At 39.5% G+C, this 19,895-nt stretch overlaps 1 protein-coding gene across 8 annotated transcripts in view; it reads left to right on the top strand.

Annotated features, from left to right (window-relative positions):
* DENND4A (DENN domain containing 4A) overlaps positions 1–19,621 on the top strand; it is a 49,653-nt gene extending 30,032 nt beyond the window's left edge. For 5 of the 8 annotated variants that reach the window (XM_051797255.1, XM_051797253.1, XM_051797254.1 and 2 more), the window contains exons 15-32: positions 1,008–1,141; positions 1,998–2,133; positions 2,599–2,805; positions 2,891–3,019; positions 3,270–3,411; positions 5,420–5,539; positions 6,929–7,069; positions 7,709–8,808; positions 9,601–9,811; positions 10,880–10,977; positions 11,748–11,923; positions 12,042–12,188; positions 12,623–12,836; positions 13,088–13,342; positions 13,813–13,930; positions 14,593–14,755; positions 15,682–15,746; positions 15,943–19,621. In XM_051797255.1, the coding sequence (XP_051653215.1) occupies positions 1,008–1,141; positions 1,998–2,133; positions 2,599–2,805; positions 2,891–3,019; positions 3,270–3,411; positions 5,420–5,539; positions 6,929–7,069; positions 7,709–8,808; positions 9,601–9,811; positions 10,880–10,977; positions 11,748–11,923; positions 12,042–12,188; positions 12,623–12,836; positions 13,088–13,342; positions 13,813–13,930; positions 14,593–14,755; positions 15,682–15,746; positions 15,943–16,079 (3,693 nt within the window). In that variant the 3' untranslated portion in view covers positions 16,080–19,621. The remainder of the gene's footprint in view (positions 1–1,007; positions 1,142–1,997; positions 2,134–2,598; positions 2,806–2,890; positions 3,020–3,269; positions 3,412–5,419; positions 5,540–6,928; positions 7,070–7,708; positions 8,809–9,600; positions 9,812–10,879; positions 10,978–11,747; positions 11,924–12,041; positions 12,189–12,622; positions 12,837–13,087; positions 13,343–13,812; positions 13,931–14,592; positions 14,756–15,681; positions 15,747–15,942) is intronic. The other 3 variants (XM_051797258.1, XM_051797257.1, XM_051797256.1) reach the window with 3 other exon arrangements.
* Positions 19,622–19,895: the final 274 nt, after the last annotated feature.

Raw genomic sequence — 19,895 nt, 5'->3', positions numbered from 1 at the left:
ATTCCATGCATATTTAAGCTACTGGCTGGATTATATTTCACTGGTGAGACTTGTAGCTGTGGGGTTTTTACGTCCTTAGAAGTATTTAAATTGCCAAGCAAGGTTTAGTTTATTGCTGCTTCTCAGCAGCCATATGTTCCTTCTCCTTGGCTACTTCGATTTGTTAATACTTTCCATCTGTCTCACGCAGCAAAATGTGTAATTAAGGACACCTCTTTGTATGTTTATCAAACTTTAAATATTCAAGAATTTTATTGAAACTACTTGATATGTTTGCACCTCACTGAAGGAGATAACTGGAAAATGCTTCTTCTTGTACATCAGTTCTCTGTTGCCAAACTCTTAAGGCATGGAAAACATGCATTCTTGAATTCCACAGGTTGCTTATTCAATTCTTTGAAACAATGTACAATTTGGCTGTAATTTGGTTACCATTTAAATTAGAAAACCAAAGTTACATCCGTCCCCCTTTAATTTTAGTAAGGTCACACGTTTTTATTCCCTTATCTCTTTGGAAGCACGTGTATTTGTGCAGTCTCTACAAGTAATCACGACATTAATGACCCTTTAAGTGACTGCAGTTGCTGGATGGTGGTGTGTGTAGGTTCTGTGTACGTCAGACAATTGGATAAGTTTTGGTATTGTTTTCAGTGGTTAAAATAGAGAAGCTAGAAAATAGCTCTTAAAAACAGATTTCAAGTTATTGCTGCAGTTAGAAACATAGTTCTAGAAATGTATTCAGTAGGATTAATCTCTTTGTACTGCTTTTTTTTAGCTGAGAACAGTCAATTCAGACTGTTCATAAAACTTGGATTATTGGGTTGGGGTACAGTTTACAAAAAAGATGCAACACTCAGAGCTCCCAATACAACTGTGCAAGGTGTCCTTCCTTTTAAGATGCTGCTCTTTGATGCAGGTACAGACTGTCCTGCTTGACCATTTAGCTGTAAGAGCAGAAAACACAGTGCTGCTGGTAGAATCTTTCTCTTTTAACTTCCCTTCTCCAGGTGGATATGGACAAAAGTGGGGAAACACGGCTGATTGAGCTGGACGAGTCCTACAAGAGCGAGCACACGGTTTTCATAACCCCCCCCGAGATCCCTCCTCTGCCAAACGGGGAGGAGCACCCTCTGCAGTACAGGTGAGCTCAGCACACAGCAGGATGCTGCCCAAAATCCTGACAGTTGCCCTTGGAGAGTGTAGTTTCTGGGTTCTTGTGATAAAATTTTTCCGGTCCCTTTTTGTTGCTCACGTAAAAACGTGTTTGTAAAATGCCTGGTGTGCCAGCTCCTTTGAAGTTTTAATTCTGTGTGTGTGCACATGGAAGCAATGATGATAAAGCTGGCTGTGTGATCACAGTACATGGTGCTGGCTCTTGACACCTTTTAAACTTGAAATTGAAATAATTGGACCCAGTCCATTGGGCTGTTGCTACTATTGATGGTGATACAACCTGCAGATACTCTTTGGAAAGAGAGTATATCACAGATTCACTGCAAACTGGTGTTAGTGATTTAGTAATTGTGTCAAATGGGTTTGTCTATTGGTTTCCTTATTAATTCTGAGAAACGTTCTTATATCTAATCTTACTTAATATTTTGGAAAGTTTGATATCGTTCATATTGATTTTTATAAACCTCTGTCATGTGATGCTCACTAGGGACTGAGCCACACAGATTATTTTCTTTTCTTAACTAGAATCAATACTAATGCATTTGACACATTAATTAATGAAAATGCTATGACAGCAAATGTATTTATCAATTTAAGTTCCTTATGCTGAATAACAGGTTAAGAGACTGTTTGTGCAGACATATGAAATCATGCAGAGGGATTAGTAAACCACTTTGTCAACCATGTCTTTAAAGGTTTACTTTAGTGTTTTCTATTTCCTGTGAAGCTTCTGGTGCAACTGTAATTGATTTCCTTTGCTATTATGTGACATGTTTTGCTTTGGATTTGACTTGCAGGTCTTAAGTGTTGCTTTTCTTTTACAGCTATAATGGATTTCCAGTACTAAAACTAGAATTGTTTGAACGACCTGAAGGATTTCTCACAGCACCAAATAACAAACTGTCCTCAAAAGCCAGTAGCCCCAACAGCCCATCACCGATGTTCAGGAGAACTAAACAGGTACTTGCAGGTATTCTTGGAGCATGAGGTGCTTTGGAAAGGGCCAGGTTGAGTGTGGCTGTAAATTCTGACTGGTTCTTCACTGATTCAGTGACTGTGCTGATTGTTCTTTTGATGTTTAGCTGTGCTTCTTGTCTGCACCATATCCTACAGGGCCCCTGTGCACGTTGCCACTTGCAAACTGTAGGGCTTCCACATCTGCTTCTTTTCACTATCCAGAGCTTTTAGAGGGGCTCTAAAGTTTGAAGTAATAGACAGAAAGTTAAAGAAATGCAAGGTTTTGTCCCTGGAATATTGCACAGCAACTGTTTTGATATCACTCACTCTGCTTTCATTCTTTCCCACTTTGACTACTTTGCTGATATTAACATTGCATTTTCTTTAGGTGTAATGCTACATGTTCAGTTTTTAACATGTAAGTTTGTGTCATGTAAATACAGACAAGTAATCGGTGTTTCCTTCCAGGAAATCAAATCTGCACATAAGATTGCTAAGAAGTACTCATCCATCCCCCAGATGTGGTCCAGGTGTTTGCTACGTCACTGCTACGGCCTTTGGTTCATCTGCCTGCCTGCCTATGTCAAAGTCTGCCACTCCAAAGTCAGGGCTCTGAGAACTGCCTATGATGTGCTGCAGAAAATGCACACCAAAAAAATAGACCCACCTGATGAGGTAAAACAGGTCAACCCCAAAAGTCTAGAGGGCAGCCCTTGGGTTTCGCTGAGGGAAACACGCGTTTGACTCACTGTTTTTCCAGGTGTGCTACCGGGTCCTCATGCAGCTCTGTGGGCAGTATGGGCAGCCTGTGCTGGCTGTGAGGGTGCTCTTTGAGATGCAGAAGGCTGGCATTGACCCCAATGCCATCACTTATGGCTACTACAATAAGGTAAGAGGTTTTTGGAACGGGGTGAGGGGGGAAAAAATATGTGATTTTATCCAGGCAAATAGAAACGAGCAGAATAAGGGAGCAGTTCAGGTGTCATTCTGTCATTTCTGGTGATGGGAAGAAATAGAAGACAGAATAATTGTGTGGTCTTTGTTTTTGTAGGTATAGAAATCTACTGTATAACTGCCAGTGTAACTCAGTGTGGAATTTAAGTTAATGGCTTGATTTGTCCTTGATGTTTCCAAACCAGGCTGTTCTGGAGAGTACCTGGCCTTCCAGCAATCGAGGTGGCTACTTCCTGTGGATGAAAGTCCGGAACGTTGTTTTAGGAATAGCACAGTTTAAAAAAGCATTGAAAAAACTGCCAGCAAGCACCACACATACACATTCTGGTAGAGTATTCACATCCTTCTCTTTTTTTATTTCTGTGCTGATAAGATAGTTATTCCAAAAATCTTTCTTTTGCGGGTTTGATAAAACTGTTTTAGAGAAAAAACAATTCCTGCATAATTTTTAGAAAAGTCTCTTCTTTTTGTCTTTGAATCTGAAAATCTCCTTTTTATTTATTGTATCACCTGTTCAGGGGACGATATGAACATGAAATTGGTGATAATTATCCAAATTCATACAATAACCAGTCTCATAACTGGCAGAAGCTTCTGCCCAGCCTTGCTTTTTTTTTGTTTGTTTTTCCCTTTTTTTGACCTAAGTTAAGAGGCAACTAGAACTAGTCCTTGAGTTTGCAGTACTGTTTGCAGGTTCTGTGTACCAGCTGCAGTGATAATTTTTGTTTTTATCTAGAATATAGTACAGTATCTGAGGCTTTCCTTCTCCTTTCAGTAAAGATTTACGTGATGTGAACATGAAATGGTTCTATGGCCATGCCTGTAGTTTGTCTTTTCCATAGGTGCTACTTTCCATGGTATTTATAACTTACTGCCAGTAAAGCAAGATAATGCATTGTAAACTACCAGCAATATAGTTTAGTTGTAGTTGACCTTGGAAGGCCTTTTCAACATACACACAGAAATATATGAAGATCATCTGACTCATCTTTCAAAGTCCTCCAGTGATTCCAGATATGTACAGATAAATCTTTGCCCTGACAAACAGAACAGATATGATGGCCTTATGGTGAGATTATTTCTCTTAGACCCCAGAGACTTCAGTCCTACTTCTGGCTCTATCATTAACCTTTTGGATGACCTTGAACAAATTTGCTTTATTTCTGCCTGTTCTTCATGAAGGTGACCTTCCTGATAAACCACTGTTTTGAAACCCAGCCATGCAAAGCATCATATAAGAGCTTAGCAATGCTGGTTGCAACTCAGACTATGTAAAACAAGGAAGTGTAATCAGTCCTTCGCTAGGTAAACTTCCATTTATGTAATTAATACTATTTGCTTTTGACATCATCTGATTTTTTGAGATTACTTTGCATGAAAGCACCTAGGTAGAATGTGCAAGCCCAAAAACCGCTCCATAAATTCCAGAATATTTTGCTATCTTTACAATAGCAACAGGGTTTTTACCCTGTCTGTAGACATTCAGAGCAGTATCTGTAGGGAAAAGAGGGGAGGGAGCTTTGAGCCATGTTGGACCCTCTTGATCTGGGACAGGTGTTTGCTGGTACCACCTAAACTGCAGGAGAGTAAATGCCCTGGTGCTGGGGGACTGACTTGGATAAAGGACACGGAGCGTGTGTGGCTTGAAATGCTCCCTTAGTTTCTGTCTATTATAAATCCTTATTTATCTGCTTAGTTAATTTGCTTTGTGACACCCTGGAAGATGAGTCACCATGTTGGTGTGAAGTAAATTTGGTTCTTGAAATCACTCAGACTATATTGGTCATACCTGGGGCAGCGTTTTGTCTTAAGAATGACCCCATAAGTGTCTTGAATATTTGCAGGGGGTTTTTTGGGTGATGTTATTTTTATTTTAATCTTGTTTTGCACACAAAGTCGTGGTTCCTCTGCATTGTTTCAGGGGTTTTTTTGCTTTCTAGAATAAACCCATGAGAATTAGATGCATTAACTATGCTAAAATCAAACAATGTTTAGATGCCTCTTAGAGTTCTTGAAAAGATGTGACATTTTGATCAAATAAACCAGGCAACAGAGTCAAAGCCAAGTGGTGCTTTAGTTCAGTATTTAATCAGAAATGTTGCCAATTACCCTTTAATTTCATCCTGTAAAGCATCACTTCAATGTTTATACTGTGAAAGTAAACCAGTCCTTTTTATCTTTTTTTTTTGTGCTTGGTGAAATGTTCACTGTTAATTAGAATGTACTTGATAAGAGGCCTTTGAATTACTGTGGGTATTCAATTTATTCTGTTGAACAATGTCACAGTATTAAATACCATAATTGCCTTTATTCTGCCATCACCCTGCTATGATAGGGGGACTTTCAGACACTGGCAATAACACATCATTCAAAGAAGAAGCCAAGCAAGGGAAAGCTTGTCTTCAAGACATCCAAGAACAAAAGGAGGACAAGAGAGAGAGTGACTCCAGTTCTTGTATGTATCTTGTGAATACAGATATCTGGTTCATTTGGGATAAATAAGGATTTCAGCAAGAGCTAAGTGGGACAGCTGATTTTCTGCACTGAGTGTGTGTGATAATGCCCATTTATGCCCTGCTTTAAGTTCTTTCTCTAAACGTAATTTTCTGGATGTCTGATGGTTTCGCTTTGAAAATTACAGTTCTTTTTTTTCCTCTCCTCTGTTTCAAATAAGTGATAATGGCAACATAAAGGCCTAATGATAATTATAGCTTAATGGTTTTGTCTTTTAAAAAAATTAAATTGCATTAGAGACATGATCTATAGAAAAGCCTTTTCTATCACTCTATTTTCTTTATAAATCCCATAAGAGGAGAACAGCTGAGTTTTTGCAAGTCTGAGAGATCTAAATTACCCAGCTCCTTGGAAGTCTCAAAATTTAGGAGATGCATCAGAAATGAGAAGGGGTTCTTTTCTTCAGGATTTACATCTGCTGCCCTTGATCCCCTTAACTGCAGTTGAGCAGCATCAGTTTTATGCAAGCATATAACAGATCAGAGTGGAGTAAAAATGTATAAGTACTGCAGATTCCCATATATATTCATTGAAAATACTCTTCTTAATAAAAGTTCCCCCAGTAATATAATTGCTCAAATTTTTCAGTGTGCTTTCCCCTACTACTTCAGTTAACCATTCCCATTGTCAAGTGGTGCAAAAGTATGAGGAAAATAAGGAATTAGTCAAGTTGTTTCAGTGTTTTCACCACAATCTTTCTTCTAGCACTAGCATTTCTTCAGTTTGCTTGAAAAATTGTCTTACCCATGATCATGATAACATACGTATAAGATTACAAACAATTTATTTAGGTTTAATAAAACTTCCGAGGACACAGAAAGTGTGAATTCTGATGAAACTTGTATTACTTTTAGCCATAATTAGGACATTCGTGGCTCTTTATAGTAATATGATGTGCTGAAAATGTTTTGCACTTCTGGATACAATATGATAATATTTAAGTTGCTTGAAATCCTTTAGAGAAGTAATTCTCTCTTTTGGAGAGTCACCTGCAACAAAATTTATCTTCCCTATCTACAAGAGGTAAATGTGAATACTGTAACACTTGCGTAGTCGTGGGGATGATGAGATGAACAAGGGTGGTCTTAATCTCCACAACCACCACAAATCCTAGTATGGCTTTTGGGCTCTGTGTAGAGGAGCAAATGGAACTTTCAGTTATAAAAGTAATGCTGGGAATTAAACTCTAAATAACAGAGCCCAAGCAGGATCAGCCCGTGCATCAGGGGATGGGTGCAACGTGCTGCCTCCTAATCCTGAGAAGTGATAGAAACTTGAGACTGAAGAGAAGTGGTGTTGATTCCCCAGAACTGTCCTTCTCTGTGTGCAGTGTCTGAAGTGGAGAGCACAAAAGGCAGTGGTGACTGCCTGCCCAAACTGAACTACCACAGCTCCAGTGAGGACAAAGCCACTTCCAGCATCGTGCGGCTCAACGGCACAGTTGACAATCCCATGGCAGAAGGGAGCAGGGGTGAGTGGAGGGAAAATATTTGGGTTCTTGTTCAGTTTTGTGTATATATTTAACTTCCAAGGAGCTCTGAGTAGTGAGACTGAGTTGAGTTGTCCACTAAACTTTCAGTATTTTATTGGTGTGATAGCAGTGGCTGATGAAGTCTGTGGGAGTGAGTTTGTTACAGTCACCATATGTTGTGTCAGGAAGATGTGTCTCAATATTCTCCATTTCCAGATTTTTTTCTTGTTTGCTCTGGTTTTTTTGCTGTAGTTAACATCTGCTTGCAAAATCCCAAAGTCTTGTTATTTTCTTATAACCTCCAGCAACTAATAAATTCCTTCAGCATGGAAAAGAAGTTTCTATCAGTGCAATTAAAAGAAACTTGGAGGTGTTTTCACAAGTCTTCTTGATGGTGTCTCTCAAATTACTCTTGGCTTGTATGATTTATTCACTCTTAAATGTTTTATTATCTTTGTCCCTTCCTAAGAGTTATGACCATGGTCAGCTCAGCATTTCAACCCCTGGCACAATCATAGTGAATTCCCTCTCTGTGTTATAAAATGTTTGAAAGATGAGGCAAATTTGCATTCCTTTGTACTTCTGTTCAGTTTTCTTGTATAGCAACAAATAGAGCACCTTGTTTCATCTGTTTTTCAGAGCGTTCTGTGGGATTGCTCTTTACGTCATCTTTTGAGGATGCCAGTGAAGCAGAAGTTATAAAAAGTAAATCCTTAAGAAAGAGACATAAAAGTGCAGTAGAGCCTGATTTAAGGGAGATACCATGGGAAAGCAGGAGCAGGACCCTGAGTGGGGATGGCCTGGTGGGACTCATGATGAACAGAATCAATCAGGAAGCAAACCCTGGAGAAATGGTTGAAAAACTGGGAGCTGATGCCAAAATCCTGTCCAGTGCATTGCAGAAAAGCATAAGGCCAAAAACTCTTAATATCAGAACTTCCTCTTTAGGATCTAAGAGAGAGAGCCTGGAGAAAGAATCCAGTGATGAAGATGCAGCTTTTGATTGCAGTTTTACAGATAAAACAGAGTCTCCTGTTATCTTTGATCTGGAAGACCTGGATGCAGAACCAGAAACTCCTACAGCACCTCCAGTGAAATCCTCCAGTGAGAAACCCAGAAGGCTGCAAAGGAGAAGCAGCTTTCCAGTAAAGCCAGTTGAAAAGACAGATGTTGAAACTGGATTTGACCCACTGTCTCTGCTGGTTGCTGAGACAGAACAGCAGAAAGAGGAGGAGGAGGAGGAGGAGGATAGAAGTGTTTCCACTCCCTCTGCCAGAAGAGATTTGGCTGAAGAAATCGTGATGTACATGAACAACATGAGCAGCCCTTTGTCCAGCCGTGCCCCGAGCATTGAGTTGCAGAAACCCTCCGATGACAGAAATGCTAATAAAAAGAGCCCCACAATCATCCAGCCTTGTAGGAGGTCCAGCCTTCCCCCAAGCTCCCCAAGGCCACCCAGTCTTACCAAATCCAAGAGTTACCAAGCAAAAAATGAAGAAAGGCCAAGGGACAGGCTTTGGTCCTCCCCAGCTTATTCCCCACACAGTCCAGCCAGGGAGCAGCCACAGGATACAACCAGTGCATTAACATTGGTGTCATCACCCTCATTCAACTTGGACACTCTGTTAACACCCAAGTTTGATGTCCTAAAAAGCAGCATGTTTTCTGCTGGAAAAGGGGTTGCAGAGAAAGCAAGCAAGTGGTACTCCAAGTTTGCAATGTATGCTGCATCCTCAAAGGTAAATGTTTGGGATACAAGTTCCTATAAATTAAGGAAAAAACCTTGTAAAGCTCTAATCACTGACTCTGATCTGATAAATCCCCCGTTTGAATGACATGTATCTTTATAAACTATGTACACTTAAGTTGTTTTAATCATTTTTTCATTTACCAGGACCCTAATTTTATTGTCCTGAATAAAATTTTAGTCTACCCTGGGTTTTGAGTGTGTTTATAATGAGAAAACATAAGTCTGCATTGATGTGTTGACAGAATGAAGATTGCTCTGCTTTCCCTTTTTAACCTAAAACAAGCCCACTTAAATAAGCAATACTGGTTTTAAGCTTTTATTGCTTTTAGGAGAAAAGGGAAATCTGCTTGGATTGATTGCCAAAGTGATTTAAGACTAGTTTTGGTCTGAGGTCACTTGTCAGAATGTTCATTGTCGCTACCAATTCAACCCAAAACCCTTGGGAATGAAGAGAGGCACAGTTGCCTTGCCTATCCTAATGTATTCCTACAACTGCTGATAATTTTTGTAGCAACGGTGGGAAAAAGTTACAGGGTTAAAATTGTTACATTTCCACTTAGTTATTTTTATTATGAGAATCTTTAAAAAAATCCTGTGTAGCTGTTTAACCCAGAGTGAAACTTGCCTTGTCTGGCATCAGTTCTGAACACAGATCTGGGATTTTCCAGGGAAGGAGGTTCATGCCTTGAATGAACTGAGACAAAGAAGGCTACCCCTTTTTTTTCAGGAATATTTTGCTTTCCAGTCATTTTCTCAGTGGAATTGTGTTTTCTTCTCTCAGGATCAAAATTCAGACCGAGCAAGTGTTTCATCTCTTGGAGCTCTGGACTCAGAATCTACTTCTCTCACTGATGAAGATGTCTGCAATGATTTTGAAAGTGCTTCCCCTCAGGAGAATGCCACATCAGAAATTAAGGGCATTGGCCTCAGCAGGACAAGCCTGGAAAGCTCAGCTTCCCACGATGGCTCAGCTAAACAATTTGACCAGTGTGGTAAGAGAAGCTTTTGCATTGCATTCATCAGTCTGTGACAAAACAAAACTATTCCAGTTTTAGAAGTTGCTCTTCCATAATTCTCAGTTTGAGATCATCCCAGTGACTAGTACTTTTTCTGGAAAGAGTGAATTTTTCCTTTCCTACCTGCAAACTATTACTCATACAGATATGTCCACGTCTATGGATTTTGTTACTGTAGAACCTTGGTTTGGGGTTCCTTGTGAAATAATGTGCACAAATCCTGTTTCTGGATGCTACAGCTATGCAAATAGGAGACCCTTTGGGTTTTTGAGTATTCATATAATCATCTTATTTGTGTAAGCTGTACAGCTCCAGAAAATTTCTTTAAAAATATTCTCTAATGGTGACTTTATTGCTCTGATTTTGTTTTCTAAAAGTAATACAAATAAATTTTTAAAAATTGTTATCATTTTCTCTAAGCCACAGTTGAAGCTGATTCTCAGACAGACTTTGTAGATTCTTTTCCCAGTCTGTGCTGGATAATTGGTCATGGCTGTGGGATGAGTTTCTGTGCTGCTGTCATTGTGAGGTACAATGTGTTAAGCACAATTGGGATGAGAGGAAGGTCTGTACACTGAGATCCCTGGATCTGGCTTCCCAGTTCATGGGATGTGGAGGAACTGGAGAGAGGCAATGGAGGGTGGCCTGGAGATGAGGGATTGGAGGCTGAGGGGAGCCTGGCTCCATCATGGTGCCAAAGAGAAGGATCAGGGATGTCTGCAGTCACAAACAGCACCTCTTACCCTTGCCTAGTTCTTGTCCACATGGAAAGTGTGGGTATGAATTACTTACAATTTATTTCCAAGCCACCAACTGTTGTTATCAAAGAAAACTGAACATATGGAAGTTCTGTGTTGGTAGCTTTTATTTTTGCCTTGGTTGGTGCTGGGCAGATGGTGGCCCCACACTCCACAGGGCTTACGAGTAATTCGAGTTTGTTGTCTTCCACCACACATTTTATAACTGCTGCATTGTTTGGGCAGAAAAACAAGTTGCTAAAAATGCATTTTCTGAATAACTAATACTTCGTGTTTCTTCTGTTAGCAGGCTCTCTTTCAAAGTTCCCTTTACCTGACAAATCAGAGTTGATATCTTCTTGCAGTACAAGCAGTACCAGTGTGTTCCACAACTATGCTATGGAGGTACAGGATGATTTATTGATTTTAAGTGATACACTAAAAACATATGTCTTTAAATATAGATGTTACCTGAACCTCTGTTAAGGTTCAAAGCTTCAGACTAAGCCACTGAAAGATAGATGAATATTTTTGTGATAGAGTAGATTTGATTTCAAATCCTGCTCTAGAAAGGTCTTTATTGCAGTCACACCTTTTGGTCCTTAAAGCTGCAGTTCTCAAGAGTTTGAGAATTGGATGCCATTGAATTCAGGCATCTAAATCCCTTGTGGAGATAAATTTGTTTGAAGTGAAAATACCAAGCCTTAAATAACACTGTGTTTAAAAATATGAAAGAGAACTAGCTATTTCTTGTTGTATTTTCTGGTAAGATCATTTTTCTTTTCACTGTTAGGCTGCTTTTGGTTGGCTCTTTCTTCTATTTCTTTTGTTTGTTTGTTTTTCACTGGATTTAGAATAATGACTGGTCATTAGCATCCTTTTTTCCCCTCATTTGTATAGTAATGATAGTCATTACAGAAGTGTTTAAATTCTAATAACAATTTATGTAGCTGTGTAAATATTCCTGTGCGGTTATGTTTGCAAACAGATTACAAATGACACGTTATTGTTAATAGAAAATATTAAATAGCTGATTTTAATCTGAGAAGCCATAGAAGGATGAACTTGTATGCAAGTGGTGTGAGGGGGTTCACCAAAGGGCAGAGATTTTGGCTGCAGGTTTAAGTACTTTGTGAAAGAAGAGTATTTTTGAGACCATGTTCCCGTGTGTGCAGGTCCTCATCTCCAGCTGCTCACGGTGTCGGACCTGTGACTGTTTGGTTCATGATGAAGAAATCATGGCAGGCTGGACAGCAGATGATTCCAACCTCAACACCACCTGTCCCTTCTGTGGCAACTTATTCCTGCCTTTTTTAAGCATAGAAATCCGAGACCTTCGGCGGCCGGGACGGTAAGAGCAGTGCCTGAGTTGTCCTCAATTTTGAATGCTTATTATTGGGAAGAGGTTTTTGTTGGGTTTTTTTGTTTTTTTTTTTTAGATCAAATTAAGATTTTTTCTTTCCCTGCAGGTACTTTCTGAAGTCCAGCCCTTCCACAGAAAACATGCAGGTCCCATCCCTTTTTTCCAGTCAGAGTGGGAAGTCCTGTAACACCACAGCTGCTGTTGGCCTCACTACGTCTCTGATGTCTGTTCAAGAGGATATCAACTCAAATAGGTAAATGTGCATTTCCTGCATAGAAATCACTCAGGTTCTCTGTGGGATATGCATGTACTCCTTATGAACTGAAATGCATTTAATAAGACGCTCTCTGAAGAGTAGAGATTGACTTGAGAGAGGATCTCTTTGCTGCCTCTCCCTTGTCTCAGTTGGCCACATCAAGCTTTCTCTGCCATTTCATCCCTGATATAAAAATTCGTGTTGGCATTTGTAATTCTGCAAGTTTTATGAGCTCTTTTGAGGATGTTTGTGTTCATCATCAGTGCAAGGAATAAAAGTTGCACTGGAACATGAATGAGTGTGGTGGCTGACAAGGCAGAATTCGAAGTGTCAGGTCAATTATTTCCAGTTTATTTCTGTCTGTTTGTGTACATGTCTGAGAACTCAGAGTAAGACAAAAACCTGAGATTATTTACTTTTTTCCTCTCCAGTAGCAAATCTAAGCAGCATGACAATGTTTGTGCCAGAAGTATCCAGATCCCCTCAGGAAGAAGACAAAATACGTCTGGGTCAGAATGTACAAGTCACCCTGTGGCAAGGAGCATCAGTACTTTTGGTCCTTTGGAAGAAGATGGGAAGGAAAACCAGAAGATCAGCCATATCATTCCTACTGGTAGCCTGCCTGCTACTTTGCAAGGACCAACAGTGTGTAGTTTTTCTACCTTAAAAGTCATTTTTTCATGTGTGCCATAGATTAGAGAAATGTGAAACAAGCATTAACTAAGAGAACAGAACTAACCTTCCTAAATTACAGGAAATACTAGGTTGTCTTATTTAAACCAATGTTAGTTGTAGCTTTTAGATGTTGGTGTGTCTCATAGGGAACAAAAGCATTTATGAGACTTTGTAAAGATAGTTACCTTTGAACTAAAGGCATTATTTCTCTTTTATTCCAGGATTCCTTGGGCCTGGAATGGCGCTTGCCTAGTCCTGATCCTATAACAGTTCCTTACCTCAGTCCTCTAGTGGTCTGGAAAGAGCTTGAAAGCTTACTTGAAAATGAAGGGGATCATGCAATAACAGTGGCAGACTTTGTAGATCATCATCCCATTGTGTTCTGGAATTTGGTCTGGTATTTCAGGCGCTTGGACTTGCCCAGCAACTTACCAGGATTAATACTTTCTTCTGAGCATTGTAACAAGAACTCCAAGGTATGACATATGAGAAGTGCTTGTTTTCCCATATAGGAAATCATCAGGTAACAGAGTAACTCTTAGAAATGTCTTACAATATGCTGGGCCCGGTCCTGAGTTGGTGAATAATTTGTGAACTGAAGGAAAATCTGTGAAACTCTGGATCTTGGGCTCAGCAGTACATGTTTAACTCCTGCAAGTCAAACTGTAATTTGTGACCCTCAGTTTCAAAGAGGATAAGTTTCTAATTAGTTTTATTGCTATTTGAGTAGTTAGGCAGTAGAAGGAGGAGGAATTTTAGATTTTAGGACTGTAGGAAGATACACAAAATACTATGTCACTGAATCCCATTCAGATTTAGCTTTCTCTAGTTTTAATAGCAAAACTTTTTACCATGAGGCCTGTAGATGTGAAGGTATATGTTAAATACAGAAGTCCTTTGTCATGACTTTGTAATAAAATACTTTTGTGTGCATTCTCCTGTTCAGATTCCACGGCACTGTATGTCAGAGGACAGTAAATATGTTCTTATTCAGATGCTCTGGGACAATATGAAATTGCATCAGGATCCGAGGCAGCCTCTGTATATTTTGTGGAATGCTCAGAGTAAGTTCTGTTCCTGTGGGGTTTTTGGTGGTGTTTTTCTGACAAGTTTTCATTTTGAGCAACTGAAGCCTGTGTGTTGAGAAAAGATGTCTTTGTGGATAGTTCACCCACGCTACAGTACTGTTTTTTGATCATACTGCTTTTTGTCTTGCAGGTCAAAATCGCACTCTTTTGTTTGAGAGTGAGTGTTCAGTTTGGTGTCGCTCTTCTCAGTTTGTGTGACTTGTTTTGGGAGGGTTCTGTGTTGGGCAGTAAACTGCTTGAACAGATTGAGTTTGCCAGCATTTTTGTTTCAAATCATTGACCTGTGTTGCCAGTGACTTTTTCTTCATTGGAAGGGAGGAATAAGAGGGAATACTTTCAGTGACTCAGTTCATCCACTTAGCTCATTGCCTTATTTCTAGAATTTGCTTACTAAGAATTTTGTTGCCAGTGTTGGATCATCTGCCTGAAACCAGCTCATGACCCATTGCAACTGTTGAGTTTTCTTATGTGCTTTCTGTGTTTTACACTGATATTCTTTTGGATTTGATGTTTTTGTTCACTACATACATGTCGATGTTTTCACAGCTTCTGTAGCCTCCCACCCTTTTTTTTTAACAACTTTCTGCTCCCTGCATGAAGACTCTATTTATTCTTACAGCATTTCTAATGTTTTTCAGCCCAGAAGTACCCAATGGTGCAGTTGTTGCAGAAGGATGATGACTCCTTTAACCAGGAGCTCTTGAGGAGTATGGTGAAGAGCATTAAGATGAACGATGTGTATGGACCGATGAGTCAGATATTGGAGAGGCTGAACAAGTGGCCACATATTAAAAGACAGAGGTGAGAGCACCAGCCTGCCTGTGTGGAGGAGAATTTGGCAACAATGAGGGTGTTGTAATGTGAATTACATTTCCTTAGTGTGTTTTGCAATGAAAAAAGCACTGTTTTTCATCAGTGTTCTCAAATTTGTCACTCAGTCTGTAAATAATCCTTTTTTTTCATGATAACTTTCACAAACTTAGTTTCTCCAATTTTTTCATAAAATGTTGTTGCTTTTTCCTTTCCCTCTCCCGTTCACAGCCACTTCTTCTTACCTCAGAATGAAATCAAGTAGGGAGTGTGTATATGTGTATATTTTATTAACAAATGTTATTTATATGTTAATGGATTTTTTAAAATAAAAACCCTAGCCTTATTTCTAGGGTCTAAGGGTAGATTTGGGGGTTTAAATCTTCAGTAGAGAACAGAAGAGCTAAGAGAGGTTAGGTTTCATATTTAGGAAGGTTTTTCCATTAGCAGTGGAATTAGTGAAAATTATTTCCTGTGAGTTTCTGTTCCCTGGATTTACTGATTTATACTGGGTTATAGAACAGTCTTGTCAACAGCTGCAGCACTGACAGGGTGTTTATTTGCTTGTCTGCTTGCTTTTTCAAGCTAATACAGAAATGCAGAAAAGCAAATTGGAATTTGGGAATGTGGTTGGAACTTGCCTTAAGTGCATGTTTCTCTCTCCATGTACTTGGTACAACTTCCACAGTCGTTGCCTTAAGGACCTCCCATGAGTGATTTCCATATGTAGGGAATCCAGGGCATTCCCCAGAGGTCAGAAATGACAACATTTTGGAGGTGGCACCAGGAATTATGTTCAAAATGCCTCTTTCTAAAAATAACTTTATTTTTAAATGCTTCAATCTATTTTTAATATAGATTGTTTTGTCATATATTGTTGCAGTATAGAAATTAACTTTTTATTTTTACCGTTTCAGGAGCCTTTACAGAGAAATACTGTTTCTTTCACTTGTTGCCCTGGGAAGAGATAACATTGATATAGGTGAGTTTTTTCAATTATTAACTGAGCACAGATGATGAGTGTGTGCAAACTAGTTGTTCAGCTTTTAAAAAAAATTAGATGAGTGCCACTCTGTGGTAAGTGCCAAATAAAAAGGACTTTATTTTTTGCTGATAAATGAGCTGTCATGGCATTTGGGTGTTTCTGAGCACTAGGAGTTGTTTTTCCCTCCCTGCAGATGCTTTTGACAGAGAGTACAAAATGGCCTATGACCGACTGACCGCTAATCAGGTGAAGAACACTCATAATTGCGATAGACCCCCGAGCACTGGAGTGATGGAATGCAGAAAGATTTTTGGAGAACCATACCTTTAGATATTCCTGGCTAAAGAGGTGATATCTCTGACGTGTACCTGTGTAAAATAACCACTTCAGTCACAAGGAACATCTCAGTCTTCAGTGTTGGAGAACGTGCGTGCGTGGAGGCCTCGGGAAATTGGGCCTGTCTGCGGTTGTGGAGATGGACAGAGAGGAAAACGGGCCAAATATTACTGCCCTGCTCCCTTGTCCTTTCTGCAGATCAATGTGTAGAAAGGAAGGTTCTAAACAAAATCAGTTCTTTGACTTGGGACAGCAGATTACAGCTCCCTTAAAACAAAAAGTAAAGAAAACAGGTGGACAGAAACAATGCACTGAAACTAATGTGAGCGAAGGAAATGCTTCAGAATCTATTGTTTACATAGAATATTCATGATGTTATGAAGAGCATACAAAGTTGTATTATACATATTTTAAATTGTTTATAGTAAGTTGATATTTTTTTAATTTTTTTAAATTACTGGAGTGAATTTTAAATGGACTTGCTGCATAAGCAATACAGTGCTTATTTTTTTTGCAGTACACTGCTATTTATAGTAACTTGTCCAGTTACTTTTTGAAGAGTGATTGGTTTTAAAGCAGAATAGAAAATGTTAACCTTCACCTAGACAGTACTTAAGATCCAGGATTTCTCTCATGCACACTTGGAAAACGTGTTACCACAGCAATCAGAAGGAAGGTATGGTAAAAATCTGTAAAACTCTACTAATAATGAACACACTGATGTCTCTGTAAAACACTTCTGTAGAAATCTCCTCTTCCTCTCGTGTTCCCTTCCCTCCCCACTCCCCAGGAAAGGGAAAGCCTGTTGAAGAGTCCTACAGATTGTAATGGAATCAGCCCATCTCAGCTGTTGGCATTTGTTGGTGTGACCTCATCCCAGATGGAGCACAAAGCAAATGCAGCAGGTTCCTCACAAACCGCAGCGTTCGGAGTCTCGGTGGTTGTGTTAAAACACACTAAATATGACACGTTCATAGTGCTAACCCAAAGCTCTTAACTGAAGTACAGACAGCAAACCTGCTACAGGGAATTTATAGGGAATGTAACTTATTGGGGCATATTGTGCATAGTTAAATGTACTTGGAATGTTTGGTCTCTATTTCACAGGCAAAGCAACTTTTTTTTCTCTGAAGAGAAGCTCTGTGTCAGTCCTTGTGGTGGAGTCATGGCTTTTGCCTCATGTTTTCTTGTTCTAGACATTTAAAGAAATGTTCTGTGCTCTCAGTCACATAGCAACTCCTCACCAGAAGGTAGGCTACAGGGAAAATATCAGAAGTCTTGTGTGGAGGTGGGAAAGCAGACATTGAACTGTATAAAACACCCTAAACAAATTAAATCATGCTTTAACAAATAGCTTTATTTTAAGTAATCTTAATGCATTTTCCAATTCTAATTTCTTTTAGTTGTTACTGTTAGAATATTTCTAAATATCAGCTGTTACATTAGATTTTATATGGCAGTCTGCCTACCAGCAGGTGTTTTTAAAAACATCTTTAGTTTGCAAGTGTAATAAACCAGCAATATTTAGTTAGGCAGAAAGTGCTAAACTTTAAAGCTCACATTTACTCTATTAAATGAAATAGAGCGAGCCTTAGAGGCTTACATGAGAAGTAATGCTGCTATGAAGCTCTGTAACCTCCTCCCAGACCTCTGTAAAGTCCTAAGAAGATGGTGCCCTAAGGAGAAAGGGTTTAAAACATGCAGAGCTGCAGGAATGTGCTGTTGATAATTGCAAGATGCAGGATACAACTTCCATCGGGTAATGCCTCTTCTCTAACGTGCTGCTAATTATGTAGCTGACCTTTTTGAAAGTATCCCCCACCCTGAGGTGGAGCTGGCAGTGCTACCCTCAGACCGTTGTTCACATTTAATTTATTTTAACCATTTTGATGCTCTTTGTCCTGCCACGCTTGTACAGTGTCCCTCGTGCATGACATGGAGCTCCTTTCCTCGCCCAGGTACATGGTAAACACACCCCTTTGTTCTTCTGAGCTGTTGTGAAAAAACAGGCTATTTCTGACCATATTCCCTGTGATAGCCCTTAGTGTGCATGGATGCTCTGCTCTGTGCAGCAGGAATGCTGCATTACCATGGAAAACTCGCCTGCAGTAGTTGCTGTGTATTTGAGCTCATCCCCGTGTTCCCAGCTCCCTGCAGTTCTGCTTCCCATGCCATTTACCACTGGGGTAGCCACTGTATTATGGGACCTTCGGGCCATGAAGGAGAGAGAGCAAGTACTTTTTCCAGAGCTGCCGTGGTGCTCAGAGGGGCTGAGCTATGACCAGGCTTCCCACCCCGTCCCGGTGTGGCGGAAGCGCCGAGCCCGGTCCGTCCCTGGACACGGCACTGCCGAGGTGTGTTGGTGCAGGTGATCCATCCCAGTCCCAGCTTCCTTGTAAGTACTTCCAGCTGCCTTCAGACTTAGAAACCCAGCACTTTTGCTGCTTCATTCCGGTGTCCACAGTCCTGCAGTGTTACCAGACAGTAGGTGCTGCCCCAGGAACAGGATTGTCCCTCAGCCTCCCAACAGTCCTTCAATATTCCTGCATCCCCAGCGTGGCACTCCTGAAGCATTGCTGATGTTCATTGGGGTGTGCTTTTGAATTATTAGATCATGTAGTGGCTCATCAAGTGACATCATTATACTTAATGAATTGTTTAATAAGGTCTGTTGCGAGTCAGTCCACTGTAGAAATATATCAAAATAGAGTTGGAATAACAATACATTATAAATGGGAAATTTTCCTCATTCGAGTCATAACGTTCCAAACGTAGGTCCCGAGGTGGATAATTTTTAAGCATCATGCAATTCAGTGTTGAAACAGTTTTCAAATCTCACTGTCCTTTATTAGAAAAGCAATTTGACTATATTTTCCAATACTGCAAAGATGGATAAATAAAATATTTGAGACATATTTTCAATTTAAAATTTTGTATGAACTGAATTTTCTCCTTTTGTGTACTAAATAATGCTTATGTCCAAAACCTTAAACAAAGGTTTTACATTTGCAGTGCAATATATATTTTGCTTTACTTATGGTTCCACTGGAATAATTATTGGAGATGAAATACCGAAATGTGAATAGGAATTGTGCTGTTTCTCTGACACTGCCGTGTCCCATTTGAGAGGGTTTGCTGTTGGTTCAGTTACAGCCTGATGAATTTGACTTCCACTGGCAAATTAAATGATTTGTACCCCAAGAAAGAGAAAATTCCTGCGTGCAAAATCTTTGTGTAACAAATGGGAGATGCAAACAGTAATAATAGAGAGGGGTATTTCTGGATATTATCTCACTGGGATTTAAAAATGGTACTTTGTTAGTCTGCAAGCAGCACTTTTTAAATGAATGGTTGTAGATTTGTAAATATGTAATGTTTAAATTTTATTTACCAAAAACCAGTATGTTGGATGTTTGCTTTGGTTTGTAGTTCCTTTAAAATAAGCAAAGTCAGTGTTCACAATGTTAAGTTTTTTTTTCTGTCTCATCCAAAAAAAAAGAAGTTTTACAGTGAGTCAATAAAAAGCTTAAAATCTTTCTGGTTATTTTCATTAACATTTTATTAGATGGATTAGGAACGTCTGCAGCTCTTAACTGCATTGTTTGCTCTCGTGAGGTGTTAACAATAACCCTCCCAGGTTTGTTGAGGTCAGTGGCATTTTTTCATCATATCTGTGTAGAAAACAGTGCAAACAACAGGAATTAGTGCTGGATGCAATAGTCTGTAAATAGCAGGGATTAGTGTCAGGATGAAAACAAACCCCCAGCAGTTCAACTTCTTGTTGCAGTATTTGATTCCTGGCTTTAGTTT

The sequence above is a fragment of the Manacus candei genome, unplaced genomic scaffold (assembly GCF_025592945.1).
Source record: "Manacus candei isolate 608988 ecotype Guabito, Panama unplaced genomic scaffold, ASM2559294v1 h1tg000046l, whole genome shotgun sequence".
NCBI lineage: Eukaryota > Metazoa > Chordata > Aves > Passeriformes > Pipridae > Manacus > Manacus candei.
Note: the sequence above shows the minus strand (reverse complement) of the source record. Positions and strands in the feature narration are given on the sequence as shown.